General features: G+C 42.5%; 2 protein-coding genes and 1 long non-coding RNA gene across 3 annotated transcripts in view; all 3 read right to left on the reverse strand.

Moving 5' to 3' along the window:
- The window catches only part of LOC142991870 (uncharacterized), a 271,893-nt gene that overhangs the window by 162,523 nt on the left and 84,858 nt on the right, over positions 1-24,512 (reverse strand). The window lies entirely within an intron of this gene.
- On the reverse strand, positions 1,195-6,556 carry map1lc3b (microtubule-associated protein 1 light chain 3 beta). Its single transcript, XM_076141874.1, has 4 exons — positions 6,278-6,556; positions 3,874-3,929; positions 2,925-3,031; positions 1,195-2,840 (listed from the first exon to the last, which is right to left on the reverse strand). Exons 1-4 carry the CDS (start codon positions 6,315-6,317, stop codon positions 2,663-2,665), a joined length of 381 nt encoding a protein of 126 aa, XP_075997989.1. The 5' UTR covers positions 6,318-6,556; the 3' UTR covers positions 1,195-2,662.
- Positions 14,382-22,053, reverse strand: det1 (DET1 partner of COP1 E3 ubiquitin ligase). The gene is made up of 9 exons (XM_076142552.1): positions 21,761-22,053; positions 20,944-21,277; positions 20,180-20,446; positions 19,790-20,002; positions 19,470-19,693; positions 18,555-18,684; positions 17,684-17,874; positions 16,208-16,399; positions 14,382-15,203 (listed from the first exon to the last, which is right to left on the reverse strand). The coding sequence occupies exons 2-9, from the start codon at positions 21,190-21,192 to the stop codon at positions 15,014-15,016; spliced, it is 1,656 nt and encodes a 551-aa protein (XP_075998667.1). The 5' UTR covers positions 21,193-21,277; positions 21,761-22,053; the 3' UTR covers positions 14,382-15,013.

The raw sequence follows: 24,512 nt of genomic DNA on the forward strand, positions 1-24,512 counted from the left end.
GAAAAAGCAGAACATCTCCTTCATCTTCACTCTTTATCTCTAAATAAACTTCCCCCACTGTTAAATCATCCCTCTGATCAGTTCTCAGCCTCTTTCACCATGAATCTGATAATTCGTGACTATCTCCCGCCCCTTACTGGCACTGATGACACTTTGTTAGTCAGAACACAAAGTGTAATTGTGGCCGTAAAATGTACAGATAATTATGTCTGTTTTGTTTATTGCACCCACAACAAACTGATTCTTTCTACTTTGGTCCCCCATGACTACAAGGAGTTTGAGAACCACTGCTTTAGACAGAGATATTCAGACTGCCTGCCATGTTTGCCAAAGGTAGTGAGAATTAGAGTATTTTGATAGTTACTTTGACAAATAGGAAGTTTGATGTGTAATAAGTAAAACTTGTTGCTTTTTTTATGTTTATCAGATTACTACAGTGAGGTTTGGACTCTACGTAGTGGTTTGAAAATGTTTTGTCATGTGTAAGACTTTAAGCAAGCTGCTGGGCAGGACCCAGAGCTGTGAAGACTTGAGGACAGCTGGTCCTTCAGAATAAACTCTTATTGGTTCCCCTGGAGGGAGCAGCACAGGGACATGGACGATTATTTAAAAAGTGAAATATTAAACATAGCTTTACAATCATACATTACATCTGTTGTTTAAGGTGAGCATATGCACAAACATGTGCTTTTGTATTAGAATTTCAAAGGTTTTCTTTGAAGCATCAGGCTCTGAATCCATCAGCCAAACATGACAGTGGATGTACGATCATTACTTTGGTTTTACAGCAAACTAATGACTTCGATTTTCTGCTACCAAAGAGTTCATTCTTCTTTGTGTTTTTGACATTTGTATGGTATTTTGGGGTTTTGTCCTTTATTACTTTGGCTTGTGGCCCAAGCTGGACAGTCTGACCCCGTTACAATCACTACCAAGCCAGCGTGCATGTTGTGAAAAATACCTTCGAAATGTTTGTGAGCAAATACAATTACTCATTCACTCGGTGATTCTTAGGTCAGACTTTATATTGTTCCCACAATGTGTTTTGTATTTTGCATCAGAATGTCGAGGGAAAAAAACATGTTTGCATTATAAAATATTTTCAGATTTTGCCTTTCAGCACTTGTGTGTAAGTGTGATTGTTATCTCGTGTTTGAATTATCCGGCAACAGCGTACAGAAAACTACACACACATTCTTTATTCTCTTTTTATTGTTTATAAAATACTGACATAAATACATAAGAGGAGGCTGTGTGATATTGCTGTGTGTGTATGTGAGTGTGAAACAGAGGGGCAGGCAGAAACGTCACGGAAACAAAAGCTCCGCCCCTCTGTTACAAACACACGGTGGTTTGTACAAGTTGGGAAGAAGTTTGTGTCTGTGTGCTTCATCTAGAAGCAAGAATAGACACACTTACATGATGCAACGAAGAGAATGAAATATAAAGAAACCAAAACGATAAAACGGCTGCGGTACAAAAGCAGCAAGGGTTGGAAGGACATGTGGAGCATCTATCATACGGGATGTTCTAAAGGTGTCTTCCTGCCCAACGTGGACTTTACAAACGTTATCTGATCAATAAACAAAACACCCCCCTTTCCCCGATGCCCTTCATCACCTTAATGATTACTTGTGACAAAGGAAGTGGTTGGGATCTATTCCCACATGCAAAAGCACCCAAGCTCCCTGTAATGTGCAAACTCTCTCACTGGATCACCCATTTTCTTTTTAAAGTCAGACTGTGATTATCTTCTGTACAATCAAGGCGTTCACAAACTACAATCACCCCATTCAGAAGCAAAGCTGTTTCTCCAACATCGTATATCTATAGTGACAATGTCTGAAACTACAAAACAGGCGGGGAGGATAAAAACATGTAACACATAAAGAGAGAATGTGATGAGACGACGTGGCAACTGATCGACAAGCAACCTTTGGCCTCTGAGAGCCCGTTTAGGTTCAACGCTAATGAAACCATGCGGCACAGGCGTTCATCTGATCCATCCAAAATCAGTGTTTTTGAAGTATCTCTGGCAAAGGTTGCCATGGATGTCAAGAAATCCTACATAAGTTTCAGTTACAATAAAAAGCTACAAAGAAAAAAATGTCAAAAAAACCTAATGTAATCCGTAAAAACTCTCCTCTAATGTCTCTTGTCTTGTCTTTCTTCAGGACCTTCGTCTCCAAGAACCATCTTGGAATGAAGGTTGGCTTTGTTCACTTGCTGATGTATATATATGGTTAAGCGGCGCTGCTACTGCCACACCGCTATTATAGAATATACACTACCTGAAATGTGTATATACAATAACATCATAACAGCCTACGAGACGAGTGAGTCGACAACAACAACAACACAGAAACTAAACTCAAGTCAACAACTTGGTATGTTGCCGTAACTCACCAGAGACTCAATAAGGAAGCAGTACACTAAAGACTCTTGGCCTGAGACGGAGTCAGATTTGGGGATTTGCCCTCTTGACCTCTGTTCTGTCAAACCTTGTGGCTTTACACAGGAAAAAATTATACGAAAACAGTTATTCCACTCGCTGAACCTGAACAAGTGATCTGAATTTGGAGAGGGGCGGAAATTAACAGAAACAATGAAGGGGTGGAGCTTAAAACTACCATTGTCCAAGAGGGAAAAGAGGGAACGCCGTTCACTTGGCCGTCGCGTCAGTGCCAAAGGTCTCCTGGGAGGCGTATACCATGTAGAGGAAGCCATCCTGGTCGCGTTCGCGCTCGTACACCTCTAAGATAGCAGATGAAACCGAAACCATACTGTGACCGTTGACCAGCAGGAAGAAGGCCTGGTTGGAGTTCAGCTGGAGGCGCCTCCTGGTGGAGAAGACGTGGCAGAGTGAGGAGGAGAGGAGAGGAGAGGAGAGGAGAGGAGCGACTATGGGTGAAACAAACACACACCTGATGATCTTGATGAGTTCGCTCATGTTGACGTGGTCCGGCACCAGGAACTTAGTCTTGTCCAGGATGGGGAGCTGTTTTTCTCCTTTATACCTCTCAATGATCACCTACAGGACACACACACACACACACTTATGAATGATCTGTCAGGCCAGCATCCATGATCAAGCACAAGATGTTACATGTTAGCTTGTCAAACTCAGGCGTCAGCTGTTAGTTTCCATCACCGAAAACCTTCTCCTTGCCTTGCCTGCCCTCTGGTGGCAGTAATGTGAACAGTGAAAGTGACTAATCTCTCTCTAATTTCCACCTCTGGCACTCCACTCTGGTTGATTTGTCTTAATAAAACACAGCAGTTAAGTGTGAGTAAGTAAAGTAGTAAGAGTGTGTATGTGTGTTGGGCGGTATTCTTAAAATGAGAACAAGAGTTTGCTTGAGACAGCAGATGGAAAGCAGTGGTGACACTATCTCAAAATGACAAAGCGAGCGTGTGAAATAGGAGGTAGGTGTGTGTGTGTGTGTGTGTGTGGGAGCGCTCCTTGGTGGTTGTCAAGTGCCAATAGAAACTAAATCAAAACAGACTACTGTGGTTATTATACAAGAATGGGACAACTGCCAGAAACAGGTCTGACGAGATCGTGAGACGATTCAAACATCAGACAGTAAGAGCAGGAAGTGTGTGGTCAGCCGGCGCTCCATCTTGTCTTCTTCTTCTTACTTATTTAGGCTCTTATTTCATTTTAATGCCCTTTATTGTTTTGCACTATCCACTTTGCAGCTGTAACAATGTGAATTTCCCTGTTGTGGGACGAATAAAGGATTAACTTATCTTCTTCCTGGCTGATGCTGATGCTTCTGCACATCTAAATACGACTTGAGACAACTTTTTTTTCAGCGTGGTTTGAAACTATGACATGGTTTGGTTAGTCAACGTGCGGCTTCCACTTACTGGAATCTTGTTGGGGTGCTGCTCACGGATCAGTCTCACATCTTCTACTCTCTGTTCTGTGGGGCAGAAAGACAGACAGGTTAACAGACATGTGCTAGCAGACAGGCAGATGAGCAGGCAAACAAACAGGCGAACAAGTTCACAGACAATGACACAAACACACAATAAGCTAAAGAAATAGGAAATTTGCTGCTCATAATGAGATTTGGGATAAAGGATTTTTGATTGGGAACTGATTACATTTTCCTTTTACAAGAAAAATGAACACAGATGACATGCTGGGTTACTTTTATTTTTGTTGTATATTTTCATTGAAGCAAGCACAGAAAGAGGGGGGAAAGGAGAGAGAGATAGAGAAAAGGCAAGAATGTTGTATAAATACTATTACTGTTGTTTAACTTAACTGCACTTTAAACTGTCAACATCAATCAGCAGCTACTTTAACTGATGGTCATACAGATATGGTGAGACAACAAACATATATATATATGTTTATATATTATCATTGTGATCATAACTATGCATCTGTTCTCACTGTGGACTATATTAGAATACTAAACAAAATGAAGCCATGGTCTTCATCTTCTCAGGTTCTTTGTATTGTTGAACTTAAACCAATGAGAGTGACGGTCAGTTTGAAATATGTTGACATAAGGGCTGTTGATTTGTCATTCAAACTAATTCAATTGCCTCATTCCAAGTGATTCCACACTGCTGTCATGTTTATCTTAGAGACAATGGCTTTATTATGGTAAAGTTTAGAAAATGGAGCATTGTTGTTCCATGATTACATTTCAATAACAAAATGAGCTCACTGGTTAGAAACAAAGAAGCCCCCCCCCCCCCCCATCACTCCTTGTGTGTGTGTGTATGTGTGTGTGTGTGTGTGTGTGTGTGTGTGTGTGTGTGTGTGCGCTGTCTGTCTCTTGTCATATGAACAAGTAAAATGTCTGAGTCATCGAGTTTTTCTACAAAAAATGACAAAACAGGAACCAGTTCCACTTGGAGCTTCAGGGTTTTCCCAAATCTTTCAAATCTGTCACACGGGTTTTAGTCATTCATACCAGTTGTCATGAACAGGACATTCACCTTAGTTCTTCTGACTAATTCTATGGTAAAAAAAAAGCACATTGCACTCCAGTATTTCATGAAGAGAACATGAATGACCACAAGGAATAAAGGTCAAGTTCTCCATTTTTCTGGGGATTATGGGATTTCGCAACCTTTCTGTCTAGATGATGTAATGGGTTAACAATCAAAGCATCAGATGTGCACCTGTGCCCCACTAAAGGCCCGTGACCCGTTTGACTCACGCAGTCTGTGTTTACCTGGTAGCATATAGCATCACAGCACGTGCGCACAGGACAGCAGGCCTCCCGTGCTACCATTGTGTAATTTTGGACCTATAATGTGACCACAAACCCGGAAGTGGTGTTTTTGGCTGAGGTCATACCCGAAAAATCCTGGCTTGCGTTTCCAAAGGGAACACACGCACAAACAAACACGACGCCAACCTGAGCACATTTCCACTGACGAACACTGAGCTTTTCTGTATATCACATCGAAATTCAATGTGATATAATTCCCGTCATTTATAGGCAAAAACTATTATAAGGAAGACGAGACGTTCAAAACCTCAAGCAGAATATAACTGTTTTGGAGCGATTATATTAACAAGCCAATAGTGAAGACAACAAAGTCCCTACATATTGCACTATGATTGTCAAACACATACGAGCACTTTTGATCTTACATTAGTGATACGGGATATCAAATATATCATGAATATGGATGTGGTCGCTGTGGTATACTGAAAATGTAGCTTCAAAATTACTGAGCAAAAAAGTAAAGAAACACACATGGCTCACTGCTATGACATGACTCATCAAGTCCCAACATTGACTATAACAATTAACGATCTATCTATTAAGAGACACGATGACTACGTAAATGACCAACTACGTCATCGACTAGCTCACTGGCCTGGTAAAAACACAAACCAGCACAGAGGCCGCGGCCTTAATCCAGAACCCAAAGAGCCCGTTAGTGTCGCTCTGTGTTCCAGTGTTTCTCTTCACCTTCACACTAAATCCCATCCCCCAATCCTGCAGCTCTTTCTCCCTCAGCATTTCAACACCACTTTGTTTGTCTCTGCCCAGTCTCATGCAAACAAACAGGTACAGGCCTGTAGTCTGTTTGGAACTATGACACAACATCCAAATTTCGTTTCGTTTACACTATAAAGAACGACATGGACATGGATACGCATATTTAGCATGGATATTAACCCTAAACTGGAATTAATCAATGTAACAGCAAATGAGGACTACGACAACAAACCATAGTGTGACATAACTGATACAAAAAGCACAACATCGACGTTTGAAGTATTAAAACAACCTACCGAATGTCCTTCTTTGTTTGAAGGTTTTTTCTGAAGGCATACTGCGTCAAAGTCGAAACCAGCAGGCAGTTGCAGAAAAACGAAGGTGGCGAGACAACGATAAGAAAACTACCAAAGCTAGAAAACGTTTGTAAAAACTGGCAGCGATTAATGATAAACAAAACTAAACAAAAACAGCTTGGTAAAGTATGAGTTGACTGTTTTCAAGGCAGTTCGATGTCGTCGCTTCCTTCCTCTGGCTCTGTTGTGATCGGGACGGGCTCGAGTTAGCAAAACAAACCGATCAGCTGGTCTCTGACGTCACACACACAGCCTCTCCCTTCCCCCGATTCTCTCCCTCTCTCTCTTTCTCTATGTACTCTCCTCATTATCTTCTTTCCTCCCCCACTCTATATTTAAGTTTCTGTCCCCCTCTCTCTGTCTTTTGTCTCTTTTTTGTCTTTTGTCTCTGGGGGGGTAGATGTCACTGTGACACACTAATAAGCTTTTAGAGCAAAGAGAATTTTCAGGGCACAAAAAGGCTTTACAGATTCGGTTGGTTACTTTAAATATACATTTCGGTACAATGACTAATTACTATAACTAATATGATGTAATCTAACCCAAACTAACTAACTTCCTCACTACAATGTTAATTCAAGTAATGTAATCCAATTACTTTCAGTTATGTTTGGTTCACCTTATTGTCAACAGTGCTGCTGACATGCTGACATATTTTGAGATTACCTTTACTTGATAATCTCTGGGGCCTTGGCTGCTATTTCTTGGTCAGGACTCACATGTTGCTTTGGTTTACATGTGTAGACTCCCCCGAATGTGTGATATACACACACTCACATACATGCGCCCACACAGGCAATTTGCATCTGACACCCTCCCCACCCCCGAACTTTTTCTGTCCCTCTCATCTCATTTTCTGACCTCTCACCTGCTCTCTCTAAGCAAAAGAACAATGTATAGCAGGAAAACTGGAAAACATAGAATAACTAATGACTAATGTTAACTGATAACTGTACACCACAATACCAAAATAAAAGTCCAACTATAAATGCAATATAATTACATTTTTATTGTATCTGAATATGTCGATTGGCTGATGTATTGTAGTTGGAACTCAATCGGCCTCCGTACACCCGCTTGGCGATGAACCAATGAGTAAATGGGGATTTGAAAGGTTGCTTAAACAACAACAATGCTGATTTTGGCTTTTGTTACTGCCCGAATTGTATTTCCACTACTGATGTAACGGACCACTTTTCAGCCTTTAAGCATATTTACATTTGCTGCTTACGGTAAACTCCTCAGGCTGCGTTCTGACACAATCAGGCGAGTGAATTGCCAGCTTCACTTGACAGGAGAGTGGTGCTGTAAGAGGTGGTGTGTGCATGTGTGCTTGGCAGAAAGTCGTTCATTCTTAAATTAGCCCCTTTGATTTCACTTACTGCATCTGTATGGACCTGTAGTCTGCAGAGTGGACCCCTTATGGAACCAAAGCACATCCTCCATGGAATTGGAGAAAAAGCCTTTAAAAGCAACTCTTCTTACGTTAAGTTTATATCAGTTTAACCTTAAATATAATGCAGGTCGTAAAGAAAATATGTTACTGTCATTATAGTATAACACAGTTCTATTTGGGAGTTCAAACCTTCAATTGTGACGTGCACACAAATTATCCAGACGTGGGAAGTAAAAGGCAAATATTGCCACAAATGTTCCAATTTCCAAAAAAGAAACAATGTCAGTCACCAAGGAGACCAAAGGCTTCTCCAGTGTCAGTTTGGAGTCTTGAGGGCCTGATCTGTGGATACAGCTGGTCTATGGGCCCCAACACACATGAGAGTGGGTGAGGGGCACCACAGGGGACAGATGATCAGAGCCAAAAGGTGAAAGTGCTGTAAGGACAGTAGGAGATGTATCAGCTGCTGTGTCTCGTCCTCTCACCAACACTCACAATAACCAAGTCAGAACTAAACCTGACTTAGTTCATCTCCTCCCTGTTTATCACAAGAATAAGTGGGTTTTCAAGCACAATTTAAAAAGACTCAGAATCAGAATCACTTATTTGCCAATTAAGTTTGCACTTAAGAGGAATTTGCTGTGGTTCTGGGTGCAACGTGTAACATATAGAAAAAGACAACAGAAGACAACATATAAAACAACATGTACAAACAGCAGCTTGGTGAATACTTAAATTAAATTAAAAACACACTAAATTAAACTAAATGAAATAAGTTAACTAAATGAGTGCTGATGAATAAGGTGTTAAAAAACGTGCAGTTTTTTTCCACTGCTTCTCCGGGTCCAAACACAATTGAGAGTCTCCTGTGGTCTCCTGCCATTTAGGCGTGCTTTCATCACCTCTCTAATATAATCAAGAGGTATCCTGATAACATGCCCCAAACTCCTCAGTTGGCCTCTTTCAATGTGAAGGAGCAGTGCTTCTACTCCAATATTCAAGGGGAAAAGGGAAGGAGCTCAGACGTCGGCTTAAGTTCAGTCGCAGAAGCAACATTAAGGTCACTACACTGGACACTTTACAATCCTTATCTCTGTCCATTTGCTCTCTCTCTCTCTCTCTCTCTCTCTCTCTCTCTCTCTCTCTCTCTCTCTCTCTCTCTCTCTCTTTCTCTTTCTCTCTCTCTCTTTCTCTCTCTCTTACTATCCGTCTCTCTCCCTCTCTAGCTGAAAATTAACAGTTCTGTCCTGAGTGTGTGTGTGTGTGTGTGTGTGTGCACGTGTGTGTGTGCGCGTGTGTGTGCAGAGTTATACAATCGTTGACTGGACTGGTAAGATGTGAAGGTAGAAACATCAAACTCAGAGGTGTTGCAGTTTTATTGTCCTGTTATTGACTGCCTAAAAAATTCACCACAGTTGATGACATCATTGTCTGATGTCAGATGTTTTTTCTTGTTTGAGTTTGAAGAGACACAATTGGTTGAGTTAGTTAAAAAGCTCAATCATAGCTTCATAGCTGGAGGAAAGTAGTGTTTGTGTGTGTGTGTGATTGCGTGTGTGTGTGTCCTTTGTTGGTGCAGTACAATACTTCATTACAATACTTCATCACAGCTCTCACGCAATATGCCAATTAAAAAGAAGAGAAAATGTAATTCTTATGTTTGTCCAGTAGGGGGAGAACTCTGCTCACCTGTTGCTGTCATATGCTGCACAGATGTACTGGAGTGAAAAATGAGCCTGCTGTTCTGTTCAGGCCCCAGCTTCCATAGCCTGTTTACCAAATGCAAAAAATAGCAAAAATTACTGAAATTACTTTTGTACGGTCCTCAATTTGCTTAGCAAGACCTGCTGGCAGTGTGCAGCCATGTTGTTTTACTTTTGTACGGTCCTCAATTTGCTTAGCAAGACCTGCTGGCAGTGTGCAGCCATGTTGTTTTTTCACTCTGTCACTCAACTACCAGCAGTTATGTGCTCGCTGTCACTGTTCACCAACACTCTCTCTGTCTCTCTCTTTTGTTTGATCAATCATGTCTTCTCTTGTTTGTCATACACACATTGCCTTAGTGTGCGTGAACACACCTGCCACTCTAAACACACAGCCATAGTCTCTGTGTAAGACAGAAGCTCGTCTCTTTCTCTTTCTCCTTCTACTCCGGTCCATTCTACAGGAGTGGCGAATGTTATGGCGTGTTTGTTTATTCACACAGGACCTCCCAATGCACTGTATTTTTAGTCAGGCCGTGCTGCGAAAGCTTCCCTGCAGACTTCCACCTGGAGCCCCCAACTGGTGCTCAGTCAGGTGTGTGCATTTGTGTGTGTTGTGAGAGTGTAGAGGGATTAGTGTGTGTGTGTGCACATGTTGGCACCCAACTGGGTGTGTCCTGAACAGATATGAAGTCAGTCTGGGTTGATTCGGCTGCACACACACATCTGCACATTACATGGTATCATCCACCACAGTGAAGCTGTGTATTTGGCTCAGCATGGGGGAGGCCCGTGGACTGTGTATGTATGTGTGTAAGACATCCACCCCTTGCTCCCAAGTCAAAGACAGCTGTAGACGCTGATAAGACGTGAAAGTGTGAGTTGGCTTTGGTGTGCATGTGCACGTGTGTGTGCATTTCCTGTCTGCCTCCACACACACCAATGAGCAGGCAATGAGACGGGGGGACACCCAACCTTCAGTCAAATATCTGCTGTCAATATTTATACCCTCGCCTTCCCTCCTCCGTGTGCATCCACCCGCTCGCTCTGCTCATCAGGCGGCGGTGTTGTGATTTCATGGTTGTCATCAGGAGGCCCCAGAACGAACAAACCTCCATCGACAGCCACACGCACTCATCAACCACACACACACACACACACACACACACACACACACACAAACTAAACTCTTAATCCTCCTGATATTAAATGTTGACATAGTTATTGTGTTATATGTTACAGAGATGAACCAATGCTGTGGTCGATAACAATTATAGGTGAAGGCTCTGAAGAATGTGTGTGTGTGTGTGTGTTCAGTCTTTTCACGAGGAGGACATAGAGACAATTCAGATTCAAAAAATGAAATCAATACCTTTCACAAAGGGAGAGATACATACGACAAAGAATGAGTGAACCGCCTCAAAATATTTAGAAAAAATACACTGAATAAACTGGCACAAACAGAATCACTAAACTAGTATTTTTTTAAACTAATTGTTTTTGTCTTTCTTTGTTATTGTTAAATGCCTAATAAACCAGAACATGAACAGGACACAGAGAGACAGACAAGAAACAGAAATCCTCTCTTCAAATCCTCTCAGATCACACACACACACACACACACACACACACACACACACACACACACACACACACACCACACACACACACACACACACACACACACACACACACACACACACACACACACACACACACATACACACATACACACACACAAACACACACACACTTGAGCCGCCATTTTAACGATTGATTCCTCACAAATCACCACAGTGTCACCAGTACTAGTATCTCGTTTTGCCAGTGTGTGTGAGGTGTTCAGGTGCAGTGCGGTGAACCTGTCAGGTATGGCCTTACTCCTAATGAGCCAAACTTGTGCTTGCTCCTACACTCCTCACTTGTCACCTCTCACCTCTCACCTCTCCCAATTTCAGTCAGAATGAGTTATATGACACCAAAACCAGACTTTAGGTTTGTAGTGTGGAGTCATAGCTTTGACTGAGCTGTGTGCATTAAAAAACATCTGTTTGTTGTGCATATCGGTGGTGTTGTAGTAGTTAATGATCTGGAGAGTAATTTACCCAAAAAGATTTTGTACATGTTTAACATTGTGTAATCTAACCCAGAGGACTTCAATTCAGATTATAATGGAAAACTGCAGTAATTTCCAAATTGCTGAATTTAAATTTTTTGAAAATTCAGGAACATGTGTTAGAAGTACACATGGAATTCAGGATATTTCTATTTGGTTGCCTTTTTTAAGGATGTGGGGACTGGATGTTTGACTGATTATAAACATCACATACCTTCAATAAAACAAGCAGGAAACAGAGATTTCCAGTTTATGGGGACCAAGAGGACATTTAAGGAGACAAATCAAGAGTGGCAGAGGTCTTAGCAGATCTAAAGGTTGGCGGATGTCTGATATAAACTGTCTCGCATTGTGTCACACTGACTGACATCTCAAGATAAAAAATGATCATCAAATTATCTTCAATCATAACTCTCCTGTCATCACCCCTCTCCTCTATATGTGACAGTTATATTATAGTACTTAGATCCTTGCTGTTTGGAATATGCAACCACAGTCCAGTGCCTGAAAGTTGGACAAGCCATTTTATAAATGAAAGCTTTATTTTGTGATATTTCATTTTGTTTGTGTACTCAGGACCCTGCAAGCTGTGCGAGCTGAAGAGAAGTGTTCCGGTTCGCCTTTGACCAAGGACCTGAAAATAGGAAATAGAAACTCAACAAATGGGCAATGCTGTTGCTGCTGCTGCTGCTGTGTTCTCAACCAATACAGACAGAATGAAAGATAAAAACAACGTCTAACCTTGCTTTATTTCCCAGCCTGTAAAGTACAATTACAATTATAGCAGCAACTCCATTAGTGCTCTCATTATATAACTCACTGCTTGTATTTTTGCTTCCAGCCTGCAGCGTGTTTGTACTCCAGTGGATCAAGTAAAACATGTGTACAATATGTGGCAGTGTTCTTGTATTTTTGGACATTGTAATGATTACATGTGTGTGTGTGTGTGTGTGTGTGTGTGTGTGTGTGTTGAAAGTGTGCTCTGGGTGAGAAGGCGCTGTAACAGGACACACTTAGGATTGTGGCCTTTCCTGGATTACATTGGTTGCACCGTTGCCAAGACAACAGCAATTAGAAAAGACTAGGTTACCAAGCAGAGAGCAGTTATGTTTCCGTAGCAACCAAGGTCAGGGAAAAGGCTCTGGGTTTACCTGATTCTTAGGAATAAGAAAGAGATCCAAATATTTGTTATTGTACGAGGGCTGTGCAGTATGAGCTTCACATACTTTGTGTTTCTATCAGGGACACCAACAGCAGTGTATACTCTTCCCACCTTATGTGAACAGGAAACTGCACAAATAAAAATCACAATCCATTTAAAATGTAGCAGTTCTAGTTTTCAGCAAAACAGTGTCAAGCCTGTCCCTTTATCCTAATGAATTTGCGACTTGACAGCCTAATGTACACGATTGTGCTGATTCTTTCGCTGATTCTATGCGATGTGCTTGCAGAGACAAAGACAACAATGTGTCATTCGATACAGTGTGTCGGCCTATCTGTCCCTGCTGTGTGTGTTTCCCGTAATTAGTTGATTATCACAGCATGGAGTCACACACCAGGTTACACAAACACACACGGAAAATAATGACCCTGACATAACCTGGCATCTTTAAGCCTTGATCTGCTACCTAGTATTTACGCTGCTTATACAAACCAGCTGCGTATTAATAGCAGACGGGGCAACAAGTCGCCTCACTCTTCCCTCACATTTCCATTTGGTTTGTCACCGTCCATTTCTCAGCACATTCACCGCTTTCATCTCTCCATCATATTTTCAATCCATAAACACCCGCGTTCCTCTTCCTTTGGTGTACCCTTCAACCCTTGTCTAACACACGCACATACACACACCTCGCTGGTTCACCATAGTGTGTAACCATAGGCTAGAAGAACACTTAATCCCTCAGCACCTGCTCACCATAGCACCATGGCCCCTTGCAGCTGCTTGGATGTGTTGTTGCCTTCACATCTGTTTATTATGCATGTGCACCTATTCAAGTCTTACCAACTCTGCTTATATGCCGGTGCAGTTGCTGGTGGTGTTAGTACATTTGCATAATTCCACATGAATGTTTGCTTGTTTCAAATAACCCATTTGAGCTAAACAGATGTCAAGGCTTCACTCTCCAAATTTGACGGCCACCGTATGAAAAAATGGTAACACTGATATTATCTTAACCACAGGAGGCACATGGAGAGCCTGAAGGAATACTGCAGGGATCAGTGTTCCAATCTAATGTGACACCGACACTGTGCCTTATTTGTTCCCTTCACGCGCAACTTGTGCCAACATGATTTTAGGTTCATTATAAAGGCACTGCGGCACAAAGAAATGCAGCGAGTCGCTTTTTCAAGCAGCTGAAGGGTGGCCCCTGGCTGAGCCAGAGCTAAAAAGGTACGGTAGAGTCAGAACAAATCTTCCTTTCAACTAAAAACAAAGCTTTGCAGCTAAATGAAACAATGCTTGTAGATGTGATTCTACTCTGGGTTGGCTTAAGCATGTCTATGGAAAAGATCCATATGATCTCAAAGTGATGAGATGAGAGCAGCTATTGGTATAAATCCATTGTTTTCACTTCCCCATTAGTATGAAAAGTTTCCATCTTTTTGAATATTTACTCAAGTTCCAAAATATTTAAAGGTTCTAGAATAGACATTTAATGTTTTGGCTTTTATGACCATAGACACCCTATACATCAATCAGTGCAGATATCACAATGAGGAGAACGTGTGTGTACACCTGCAACCATCTACATGCTGTACAGTAGAAAAGGACACAATGAGGAATTTTTCAACAATTTTATTGATATAAAATATATAAAATAACAATATAAAACAGGAATTAAAAGAATACAATATAAAATCAATCATTTTCTCCATCCCTCTGATAACACTTTGTGCACAGTGGGGAAACCCCCCCCCCCCGCCCCTTTGGTTCCTTCCACAAAGTCCAGCCACCTATGGTTACCACCTCCATTGCACATCAATCACTTTGTCTACATCTCCATTTGCACTTATTCTAGCCTCTCCTCCCAAAACGTCCCTCTTTGTTCTGAGAAGGAAAGAGGTGAATTACTGCTTTCTCGCTGAAGGGGAGGAGAAGTGAAAGCATAGCGACTGCTGTTCAACACAGAAGAAAGAGGAGAGGATGAGCAGTCTCCTCCTGAGGTAGAGCGCCGCGCAACAACTGCCGACTGTCTTTAGAAGGAGAGGATAACAGACACAATAAAGCTGTTTGGTGCCTCCCCATGGAGGTGATCCTTGCCGTTTTGTCACCAGGAGCTGGTAACAAAAGCCTGTATGAGCGCACGTCTTGTCAAACTTCACACACAAACACACACACACACACAAAGCCACACAACATCGCTATTCAATGTATGATGTGAATCTCTTGGTTTGGTTTTGTAACCACAGGTGAACAAAATGGAACACAAACACACACACATACAAACTTTGTCCTCTCACACAAAGACATGTCTCATGTGAAAGTTCACCACGTACTCAGCATTGGTGCGCTGGACAGAGATGGCGAAGGGTTCGAAGGGGTGAAATGTGAAAGCGACCAGGCGGCGCACGGCGTGATTGACGGGACGTCCCAACAGGCCCGCCTGGATCTTAAACTTCAGCAGGCCCGAGTCTCGTGCGTAAAACCTGTTTGTGAGAAAGTAGGGGACAGAAACATCAAAGCTTGTGTGTGCATTGTCCTATTTTTTATAAATCTATGTAAAGTGTTCTGAGCCATTCATGTCAAAGCATTCATGTCCAGAGCCCCCCCGTAAGACCGATCAGCCGTATTGTTTTTTTATTGTCTCCCCCACCCCATGTTACACCTATCAGCCGTCCTGTTTTGTTTTATATCGTATCTCCTTCCCCGTCAGACCGATCAGCCGTCTTGTATTGTTTTATATGCCCCCCCCACCCCTCCGACCGACCAATCAGCGGGGGGTAAACTTCTGATATATTTAAGGGGGGCGCAGAAGAAAAGGTTTGGGAACCACTGCCTTAAGACTAAGCATTATTCTCATCATTATTGTTTTAGTTGCAATGCAGGCAGTGTGTCCTCACCACGCCCGATGGAGTGAGCTCCTACACATCCTGCAGGAACGGTGACACTATTTTCCAAAGAAGCTGATTGGTCAAGAGGCAGAAATTCATATTTCAGCCCAACTAAGCCACAACATATGCTGCCATGGAACACAAGTTACCATGGCGACACAGTGCGGTTGGAAGAGAGGCAGCTTTTTTGAAAAATCACACTTGAGACTGAATTTAGCCACCTATCCCCTTAATCTCACTTGGTAGTAGAGGCCTGTGTACAATCTAACTTGTAACATGCCTGTTAACATCCTAGGTGATAGAGATCGATCACACCTGGCCTGCAGCATGTTGCAACCAAGGCTGTTGTCATTACATCAGTCAGTTAGAGGCTTCTCATTTTGAAATTAACTTAAGAAATTCCTTGTGAAATGTTTTACTGAATACAGTAGTGCAGGAATTCATTCGTATTCCAAACAACTCATGGAAAGTTGTTGAAATCCTGAATTTGTGGGATAATATTGGTGTGTGAACAGTAACATCAGGTGTGTGCTCACAGCAGAGGTTTGATTCCATTATACCTCTTGGTCAGATACTCATTCTCACATACACCCACACACCTGATAGGATGGTCACCGCAAGTCTTGGGCCTCTCCATCACTGAAACCCATTTGTCATCATAGCTGAAGAGGGAGAGATCCAGATAAGGGCTGCTGCTGTAGGACTGCGCGCTGATGGGCAACTGACCCAGCAGCCGGCGTACTGCCTCCGTATGGCCGCCGTATTTGGCATTCACAATGGTGTCCTTGAACCTAACGTACAGAGACAGAGACATGCAAACAATACTGCAGGAGTAAGACATCCATCCAAGGCACGGATGACTTGTTGGCTAATCGGCTTTATAGGGAAAACATAGCTGGGAAGTAAATGCATGCAGAGATTGTTTACTCAGGTTACAGTTTACAATTACACAATCTTGGTCCCAAGTGCTCATTATATACTGATTTATATACCGTTGTGGTGTTAACATGATCTCCTAACATACACAGGGACCTCAGTTGCCACTTCAGGCTCTCCATCTTGCTTGTGCTGACCATTAGCTGCTCTGTACCTGGCTTGTGGTAGTCTGGGCTTCATGCAGCCGGTTGTACAAATCTGGCTTGTCGAATGACCTTACAAGCTTTAAATTTTCATCAATTTTCGCCACTCTAAAATCCATTTCTAAGCTCCTTCCTTATCAAACTATTCTTTATCTTATCCACTGCCTCCAACCCCACCCTCCAAGCCCTCATCCCTCTTCACTCTCCACTCTGGACTCAGCCCGGTGTACCGGCAGGCAAAACTGCCAATTTCAATCACTACTCTTCCAACCACACTGAACACTTTAACTTCCTTCCCTGCATCCAAATAAACTCTTAACCAGCCTTTCACACCTAGAGTGCAGAGCAAGGTCACTATTCAATGGATAATGAGGACATGCTCTCCTGGGCAACCGTTTGAGTGATAGCTGCCACCCTCCAAGTTTTGTAGCCAAAAGTGAACAAAATGAAAAAACTGACACCAGATTCACAGCCCTCTACAGGGTCCAGTGGCAGTCTGACACTGAGATTAGACAGAAGTTAAAACAGCTCTAATCTGACTGCGAAACACAATGGAGAAGGTGAGAGTTACAATAGGGCTCTCACTTCATTTCAGTCACAAACCTCTGAACCATAAAACATATCTAATCAAACTAAAACACATCTGTTGACATTGTTTATATTGATTTCCTTACAGCCGACTTACTCCTTCTTCATAATTTGCTTCATCTTACCCTAAATATGCACACTGGCAAATTTGGTGTGAAAAGTGTAAAGGCCTCAGTTTGGTTGATTTGACGTGACTGTCACTCTGCATTGGTCAAATTTGAAGGGACTTTACCACACAAAATATTTGACCAAATCCAACAATTCACAGCTTGGTGTTGAGGTACGACAATTGGTTGGGTTTCAGTTCCCTCAACCTCTTTCTTCTCCTCTTATCTAACCACTGTTACAACCATGTGACACGGCGTCCAGGAGAAAAAGTGAGAGTGAAAGTGTTTGCAGTTATCCCACCTTCTCTGGACCTGCCTAGCGTAGTTGTTGGACGAAGCGGAGCACGGGAACTGAACCGCCTGGCTGTGCAGTGTGGCGTTTCGGAACAGGTCACAGAAATTCTCAAACAGCTCCAGCAGCTGGTCGGAGGTGTTTTCAAAGACAGCCAGCACCTCTGTAGACACCATGTTGTACACAACGAAGAAGGACGGCTGCAAGGGAAGGGAGGTGGGAGAATATAGCATAACTGAAAACACGACATTATTTCACGCGTTTCCATTCAGCAGGCAATCGTGGTTGTCAGGAGTAATTTATCAAGGCCAATCAGAAACAGTGATAGCCTCTATTTTTATATTTCATTAAGGTGCTGTGTGTGTATGTCTGGAGCCATCACACATTATTCCGTTATGAGGAAGCCAAACACCTCTGGTTTGGCTCATTTATTAGTCTGCTTGACTGTTGCCACGCCACAAGTAGCTCCCGCTCGTATAGAGTTTACATTTTCAACTACACTTATAGCACATGAGATTATAATTGATGTTTACTCGCCCTCAGAGTGATTGAGATGACGTTGGTAATCATCAGGGCAGCCAGTGAGCTGAGATCGCATAGAAATAACACAATAAATAAAGCAAAATTAATCAGTTTGGTGTGTTATTGTGGTTATTGTACCAAAGAGGAATCTGTAGGAGGAGCTGTGTCCCTGGAGACCGGATGAAAGCATCCCAGTGAAGCAGCACGTACGACAACAGAGAGCCACGGGAAGAATTCAGGCAATCTGTGTGTGTGTGTGTGTGTGTGTGTGTGTGTGTGTGTGTGTGTGTGTGTGTGTGTGTGTGTGTGTGTGTGTGTGTGTGTGTGTGTGTGTGTGTGTGTGTGCGCGTGTGCCTACCTGTGAGGGGTCAGTGACTCTGAGTGTGACCACGTCTTCGCTAGTGTATTTAATGAAGAGGTGATGCTCATCCAGCAGCTGCATCTTCCACATCCTCAGCCTCCTCAGCTGATCAAAGAACTGGAAAAATCTGACGACACCAGGGTCAACAATCAAAAATGAGAGCCAGCTGAAGTAATCGGACAAGTGGTGAAATAGCATCAACACGTCCCAAATACCAGAATTCCAGCAGGGCTTAAGTTACCGGCTTATTTGTTGATTGTCCAGACCAGAGCAATATTTAACTAATGTATCCTCAGCATTGTCGCCCTGTTGCTCGACTGGACCTTAGCTTCTTGGCTCTTACTGTTTTGTTCTCTCCAGACGTGATCTTTGCTTATGTTTTATTCAAATCTCATATGTACGTTTCAGTTAACAGACAAATGCACCCAGATCAAAATTGTAAATTAAAGGTTAATGTTCATGCAGCTGCCTCATAGATGACAGATGAATTCAACTATTTATTTATGCTATTAATTGGTCTATTTGAGTATGAAATATTATATTATTAATAATATTGGGCAGTAGCCTTGAGCAAGGAACTGAACCAACCTGCGGTGCCCCCTCCAATGCATGTGTGTGTGTGTAGTAGGGGGGCGCAAACTTCAAATGTGTGTGATTACATTGTGTGAGATTTGCGTGTGATGTGGTGTGCATGTATTTGAAGCAGAATTTCTCAAGGGTTGAGATCAATAAAGGGTGACAGTACGACTCTTCGTAGTCGTACTATTAGTAACAGCTCAGCTTCAAAACACTAAAAGGGACATTTAAATGTGCTGTGAATGAACATGTAAGATGCTGGATGCAAACATTCAGTCTGACATTCTGCCAAATTTAGGATCGCGACTGTTCAGAACAGGCTGTTATGCTGCATACCTCCTCTTGGCGGTGGCGCTGCCATCTTGCTCGGCCCTCCTCCACAGGTAGACCAGCAGCCTGTGCTTGAGGGAATTGATGGTTTTGTCGGTGTAGAGGCGCGGGAAGCCGGCCTGGCTCTCCGCCTGAGCCTCTGTGTAAACGGCCGACAGAGTCAAGAGGTCATCCTCGTAGCAAAACCGTCCGATGGTCCTCACGTCCAGAAACGTTCCTTGTGGCGTCACCTGGTTCGAGGGGGAAACGAAAAGGAGCAATGAGGGGATCGGAAAAGAAGCACAAAAACCAAGATTTGTCCTTAGTGCTGCTACAAACCTGCCTACCTGAAAGACGTGTATGGTCTGCTGTTGGACGGACAGCACAGCAAGGATGTTCCTATAGAGATAGAGGCCCTGGTTGTGAGACAGGATGATCTTGTCACACTTAAAGGACCTGGTGTCGCACAGTCGGCCAGTGTGCAGGTCGATGATGTGGAGAGAGTAGTCTTCCAGAGGAGACCGAGGATTTGGAGCCACGGATTCGTTGTTACGATACACCTGATGGATAAAAGGGGGCCAGATTAGCAGAACAACAAATCTACAAAAGTAAATTATTGTTACTGTCATCATTTTGTCAGTCATTGTCATTGTTGTCAGCACCAGTGACTTTTACTAGTACTACAGAACATCGAGGTACAATCAAGAGTAGTCTGGGAATACACGCTGTGTCATTACCTCAAAGAAATATGGCTGTGGCTCCTCGGGCACGTACACGGCCGATCCCACGATGACGTAGCGGCAGTCGTCTGTGAAGAGGCTGCACTCGCGGTTCAGGTGCTCTCCGTTGGAAGCGACGTTCGTGACGTGGAGCAAAGAGAAGAATCGCTCAAACAGGCGGCCGCGGATGTTGAGGGAGCGCTGGTCATTGGCTGTGAGCAGGGTCTCGCCCTCCTGGCCTCTTAGGAGGTCCTGAGCAGCCTGGCAGCCTTGGTACTCATAGATCTGTGAGTGAGTGTAGAACAATGACAGAAACATTGGAAATCAAACCAGCTGTTTAGACTTGGCCACTTAGAAGTGGCTAAAAATGTTACTTTCCTTCGCTTGGAGCATTTCTGCCGCTCTCTCTTTGGCTGAATAGTGTCACGATATCAACCAAACTCTTGACATACAAGGATCGATTGATATGTTCTGCACCTAGCATAGAGAGAACCCCTTCTCTCTCTCTCTCTCTCTCTCTCTCTCTCTCTCTGTCAGAAACCTCAAGCTCAACACACAAAACCCTCAAAACCTATTAAGCAACCCCCTGCTTCAAAACCAAAACTACTATCAGCTTGTTAGGTCAGTTCTTCCAAACACATAACTTTGGATTTAAAGCTGCAGCTCCTCCTTTACAGTGTTTTTAAGCTCTATTAAAGTGTTCTGAAATGCCACACTCAGATCACTTACACTAAAAACTTCAAAAACAGAAAGCTTTGATGCTTAAATGTCTTTCTGTGTACCTCCAGAGACGTCTGGTCGGAAGAGAAGGCGATGAAGCAACGCCCATCTGGTGAGAACTTGCGCAGAAAGCAGGGCGGCTTCTCCACATTCACCACAGTGAAGTTGGGGAACAGGTTTTGGTGGAAGCAGCGTACTCTGTACCAGTGGGCTCCCGGCCGGCCCGAACAGATCCTGCGCTTCTCCAGACGATGGACCACGTTCTGATTCTGGATCCGTCTGGGCTTCAGGGTTGGCGTGTGATCTTCCATGCTTCCAAATCCTCCTCCTCAGTAGGTAATTAGACTGGCAGTGAGAATAATCAAGGGACTACATCACCTGGCACAAGTCTGTGACCTGTGTTTGAGGAAAGGAGAGACAGAACGACTGGATGGATGAATTACTGAGCTGCTTTATCATGTAATATTTCAACAATCCTAAGCAAACCTATATGCAATTTTAGGATGGCAAATTAAGCAATACTTCAGTTGCGATGGGCAGCTATTAAAGAATATTTTTGTGTGCAATTGCAATTTTACACCTTTTACTTATCCATTTTGTTTGTTTATGTACGTGTGGGTTATAAGGTTCTCAATACAAAAAGCCTTTTGCTGTCCACTTTAAGCTGTATGTTCTATTCATGTTTAACTGTCATCCAACCGTTCTTTAACGTTTTAGTGCAGACCGTTAGTCCGTAATAAATAATAAAGAAATAACCAATCAAAACAACAGTCCAGCTGATATGCTCTGGTTCTTCAACATGCGTCTCGAGCTCGACATTAAAACAGCAAGTAAAGTGAATTAAACCACATCGTTTTAACAGAATCAGCCGTTACTCACTTGTGGCTTAAAAAAAACAAACAGTTTGTTTCCTCAATTCCGCTCTGCCAAGTTCAGATATTAGCAAAACTAGTTTGTCTGTCGCGCTTTGCAGTTGAGATTTTCAAAAAGCCGCTGCTAGCTTGAGCCGCTTGTTAGACACGCACGTCCACTTTCATTTAGATTCCACAAAGTTCCAGAGAAGAAAAGACAGAGTGAAAAAACAGCTTTCATGTCCCCAAAGTGTCTCACAGCACCGAGAGGACATATTTCATGTAGCTAATGTTTGTTGTGAGTGGATCGTGTTAGAGGCACCACAGAAGAAGAAAGAGGCGCAGACAGCAAGATAAACTGCAGCTCATGGTCTGATGGTTTGAACAGCGCCACCACAATCTCCACAGGTTAAAAAATGCATTGCAACCTCCAGCAACACTTAATACGTTGAACTTTTGAACCTGAAGGGCACTCCTCCCTCCGCCAAGGCCGAGCAAACATAGGTTAAATTAGTATTTTTGTAATTATGTAATGAGATATAAACAACAATGATACAAAAAGATGTTTGTGTCAAAACTGTTCACCTGCTACTGGATGAGCAGAATTTCTTAAGTCACTCTTTAATTGAATTAATTTGCTAATGAATAAAACGCATTGGACTGGTGAACATGCTCAGCTCCCGCAAAATTTATAGGCAAATCAATTTGATCGATAATTAGAATTGGAATAAGGTGTGACAGAGTGAAACCCGGAGGGAGGAGGGAGACAAAGACAAAGACAAAGATGGGAAATGTACTTGGCAACTCAAGCTCCAACCACGTACATTAATAATCATCATTGTATGGACTGACTGGATTTACAACACTTCATTAGATATCTCAGAAACAAAGGGAACCAACATACATTCATACCTCCAGGCCATACATTCCAAACACAGACAGTAACAATACATTAATTCCACATTGCTTGCAGTGTATTACGTGACATCCAGGTATCTATTCAACAAAAGCTGCCTCATTGCTCCAGCCTTTAGTCACAGTTTTAGTCATTTAATTTCCGGCTAATTGCGCATAAACCTGTTCCTTTCATAAATGATCTCTGCACTGTGATAGAACAACCTGTGGAAATCTGAGCCATCTGTTAGATTTAAAAGTACATATTCCTCAAATCATATTCTGGTGCACAATAACACTATTAGCTTAAAACAAGGACATTAGTTGTTTATATGCTCTCTGTATATATTGTATATTTTTATATGTTATCCCACTGAAGCAACTGATGCAGTTGTTGGAAAAGCACTCAAATCCCCAGTAATGTACATACAATGATAATAATCTGTTAGTAGAGCAGTCTTGCAGTTAAATGTACTGTCAAAAGTAAAGGCACTTCATAACATTGACACGCCTGAATGCTTGACCCGTACAGTGAGAGGGTCCTGGTGGCTGTGAGGGCATTATTACCTGCATAGTTTGGGTCCACTTGCTCCTTTAGAGGGAACTGTCCCTGCAAATCAATCTAAACATATTCTGAGTGATCACCTTTGTCCTTTAAGCCTTTATATCCTGAAGGGACTAGTCACCTCTGACCCCATCTGTAGGGCGGCGGAGGGTCACGAAGAGGTTTCTAAGTGTGGCAGTGATATCAGTCATACATGATGGTCGTCACAGGAACCAGATCTCAAAGCTATTGAACATTTAAGGAAGTTATTGTGCCTGCGCGTTAGACAGCGTTCTCCATTACAAGGCAAGCTGTTGTAATCTGTAGTTATTTCATAAAATGGATGTGATCATCCATGTTGCAAGTCATATAACTGTATAAACAAGAGCAAATAGGAAAACAGGGTTTTTCAGATTTATTTACCATTTATTTGTGTGGATGTCTTTGTTTTATGTCCTTCACATATTCATTCCCTGTACTAACATGCGTGCTTTATGACATAGACAGGTAAAGATTGTTAATTAATGAAAAGATGTTAATTCTAAATGTAAATAGGGCCAAAGTCAATCTATGTGCAGAAAATGATACATAAGCCTCAGATAATAGAAACAGTCTGTATTCAGGTACCAAGTACATTTGTAAGATCACATTTGGTGGTAGCCGACCCACCCTGTAATGGCCCAAATCAGACTTTGACCTACACCTGCTGATTACACTGAAGTGCCAATTTACACTCAGCAGGGGGTTTCGCATGTTTGAACTCTGAACATGATTGAAATGAATTTTAGACACTGCTGCTGTTGCTGTACGTACAGTTTACATACGCTGTGTGTGTAGCGCTGCTTGTTTAGCCTGGTTCATTAAATTGATTTGTTTATGTCGGCAGGTAGCACAGGTGACCTCGGGGTGACCTGTGTTTTGCTCCCTTTAATGAAAGATAATTAAATCTTCATTGTCCTCTTTCTCGTGAGGCATGTTCATACCAATTGAAATAAGCAATATAGAAAGAAAAGGAAGTGCTCACAGTACATTGGTCTTGGAAATCTGCTAATGGTTCTTTGTGCAATTATCCCTGACCAGAGAGTCTAGTTTAAATGTTATAATTTCACATAAAAGCACAAATTAATGAAAGGAAGGATGTGAAATTATCCACTTTCCACACTAAAAATCGATTGGCATTTTCTTTTCAGCTATGCCAGATAAGTCTTTGTGTTATATATGCGTGTACAACAACATACGAGTGTGTGCTGTTGTGTTGAGCATGTGCTTCTGAAAGGCAGGTGTGTGTGTGTGTGTGTGTGTGTGTGTGTGTGTGTGTGTGTGTGTGTGTGTGTGTGTGTGT

The sequence above is a fragment of the Genypterus blacodes genome, unplaced genomic scaffold, assembly GCF_046128005.1.
Source record: "Genypterus blacodes isolate CSIRO-AG114 ecotype Tasmania unplaced genomic scaffold, CSIRO-AGI_Gbla_v1 ptg000021l_1, whole genome shotgun sequence".
Classification (NCBI taxonomy): domain Eukaryota; kingdom Metazoa; phylum Chordata; class Actinopteri; order Ophidiiformes; family Ophidiidae; genus Genypterus; species Genypterus blacodes.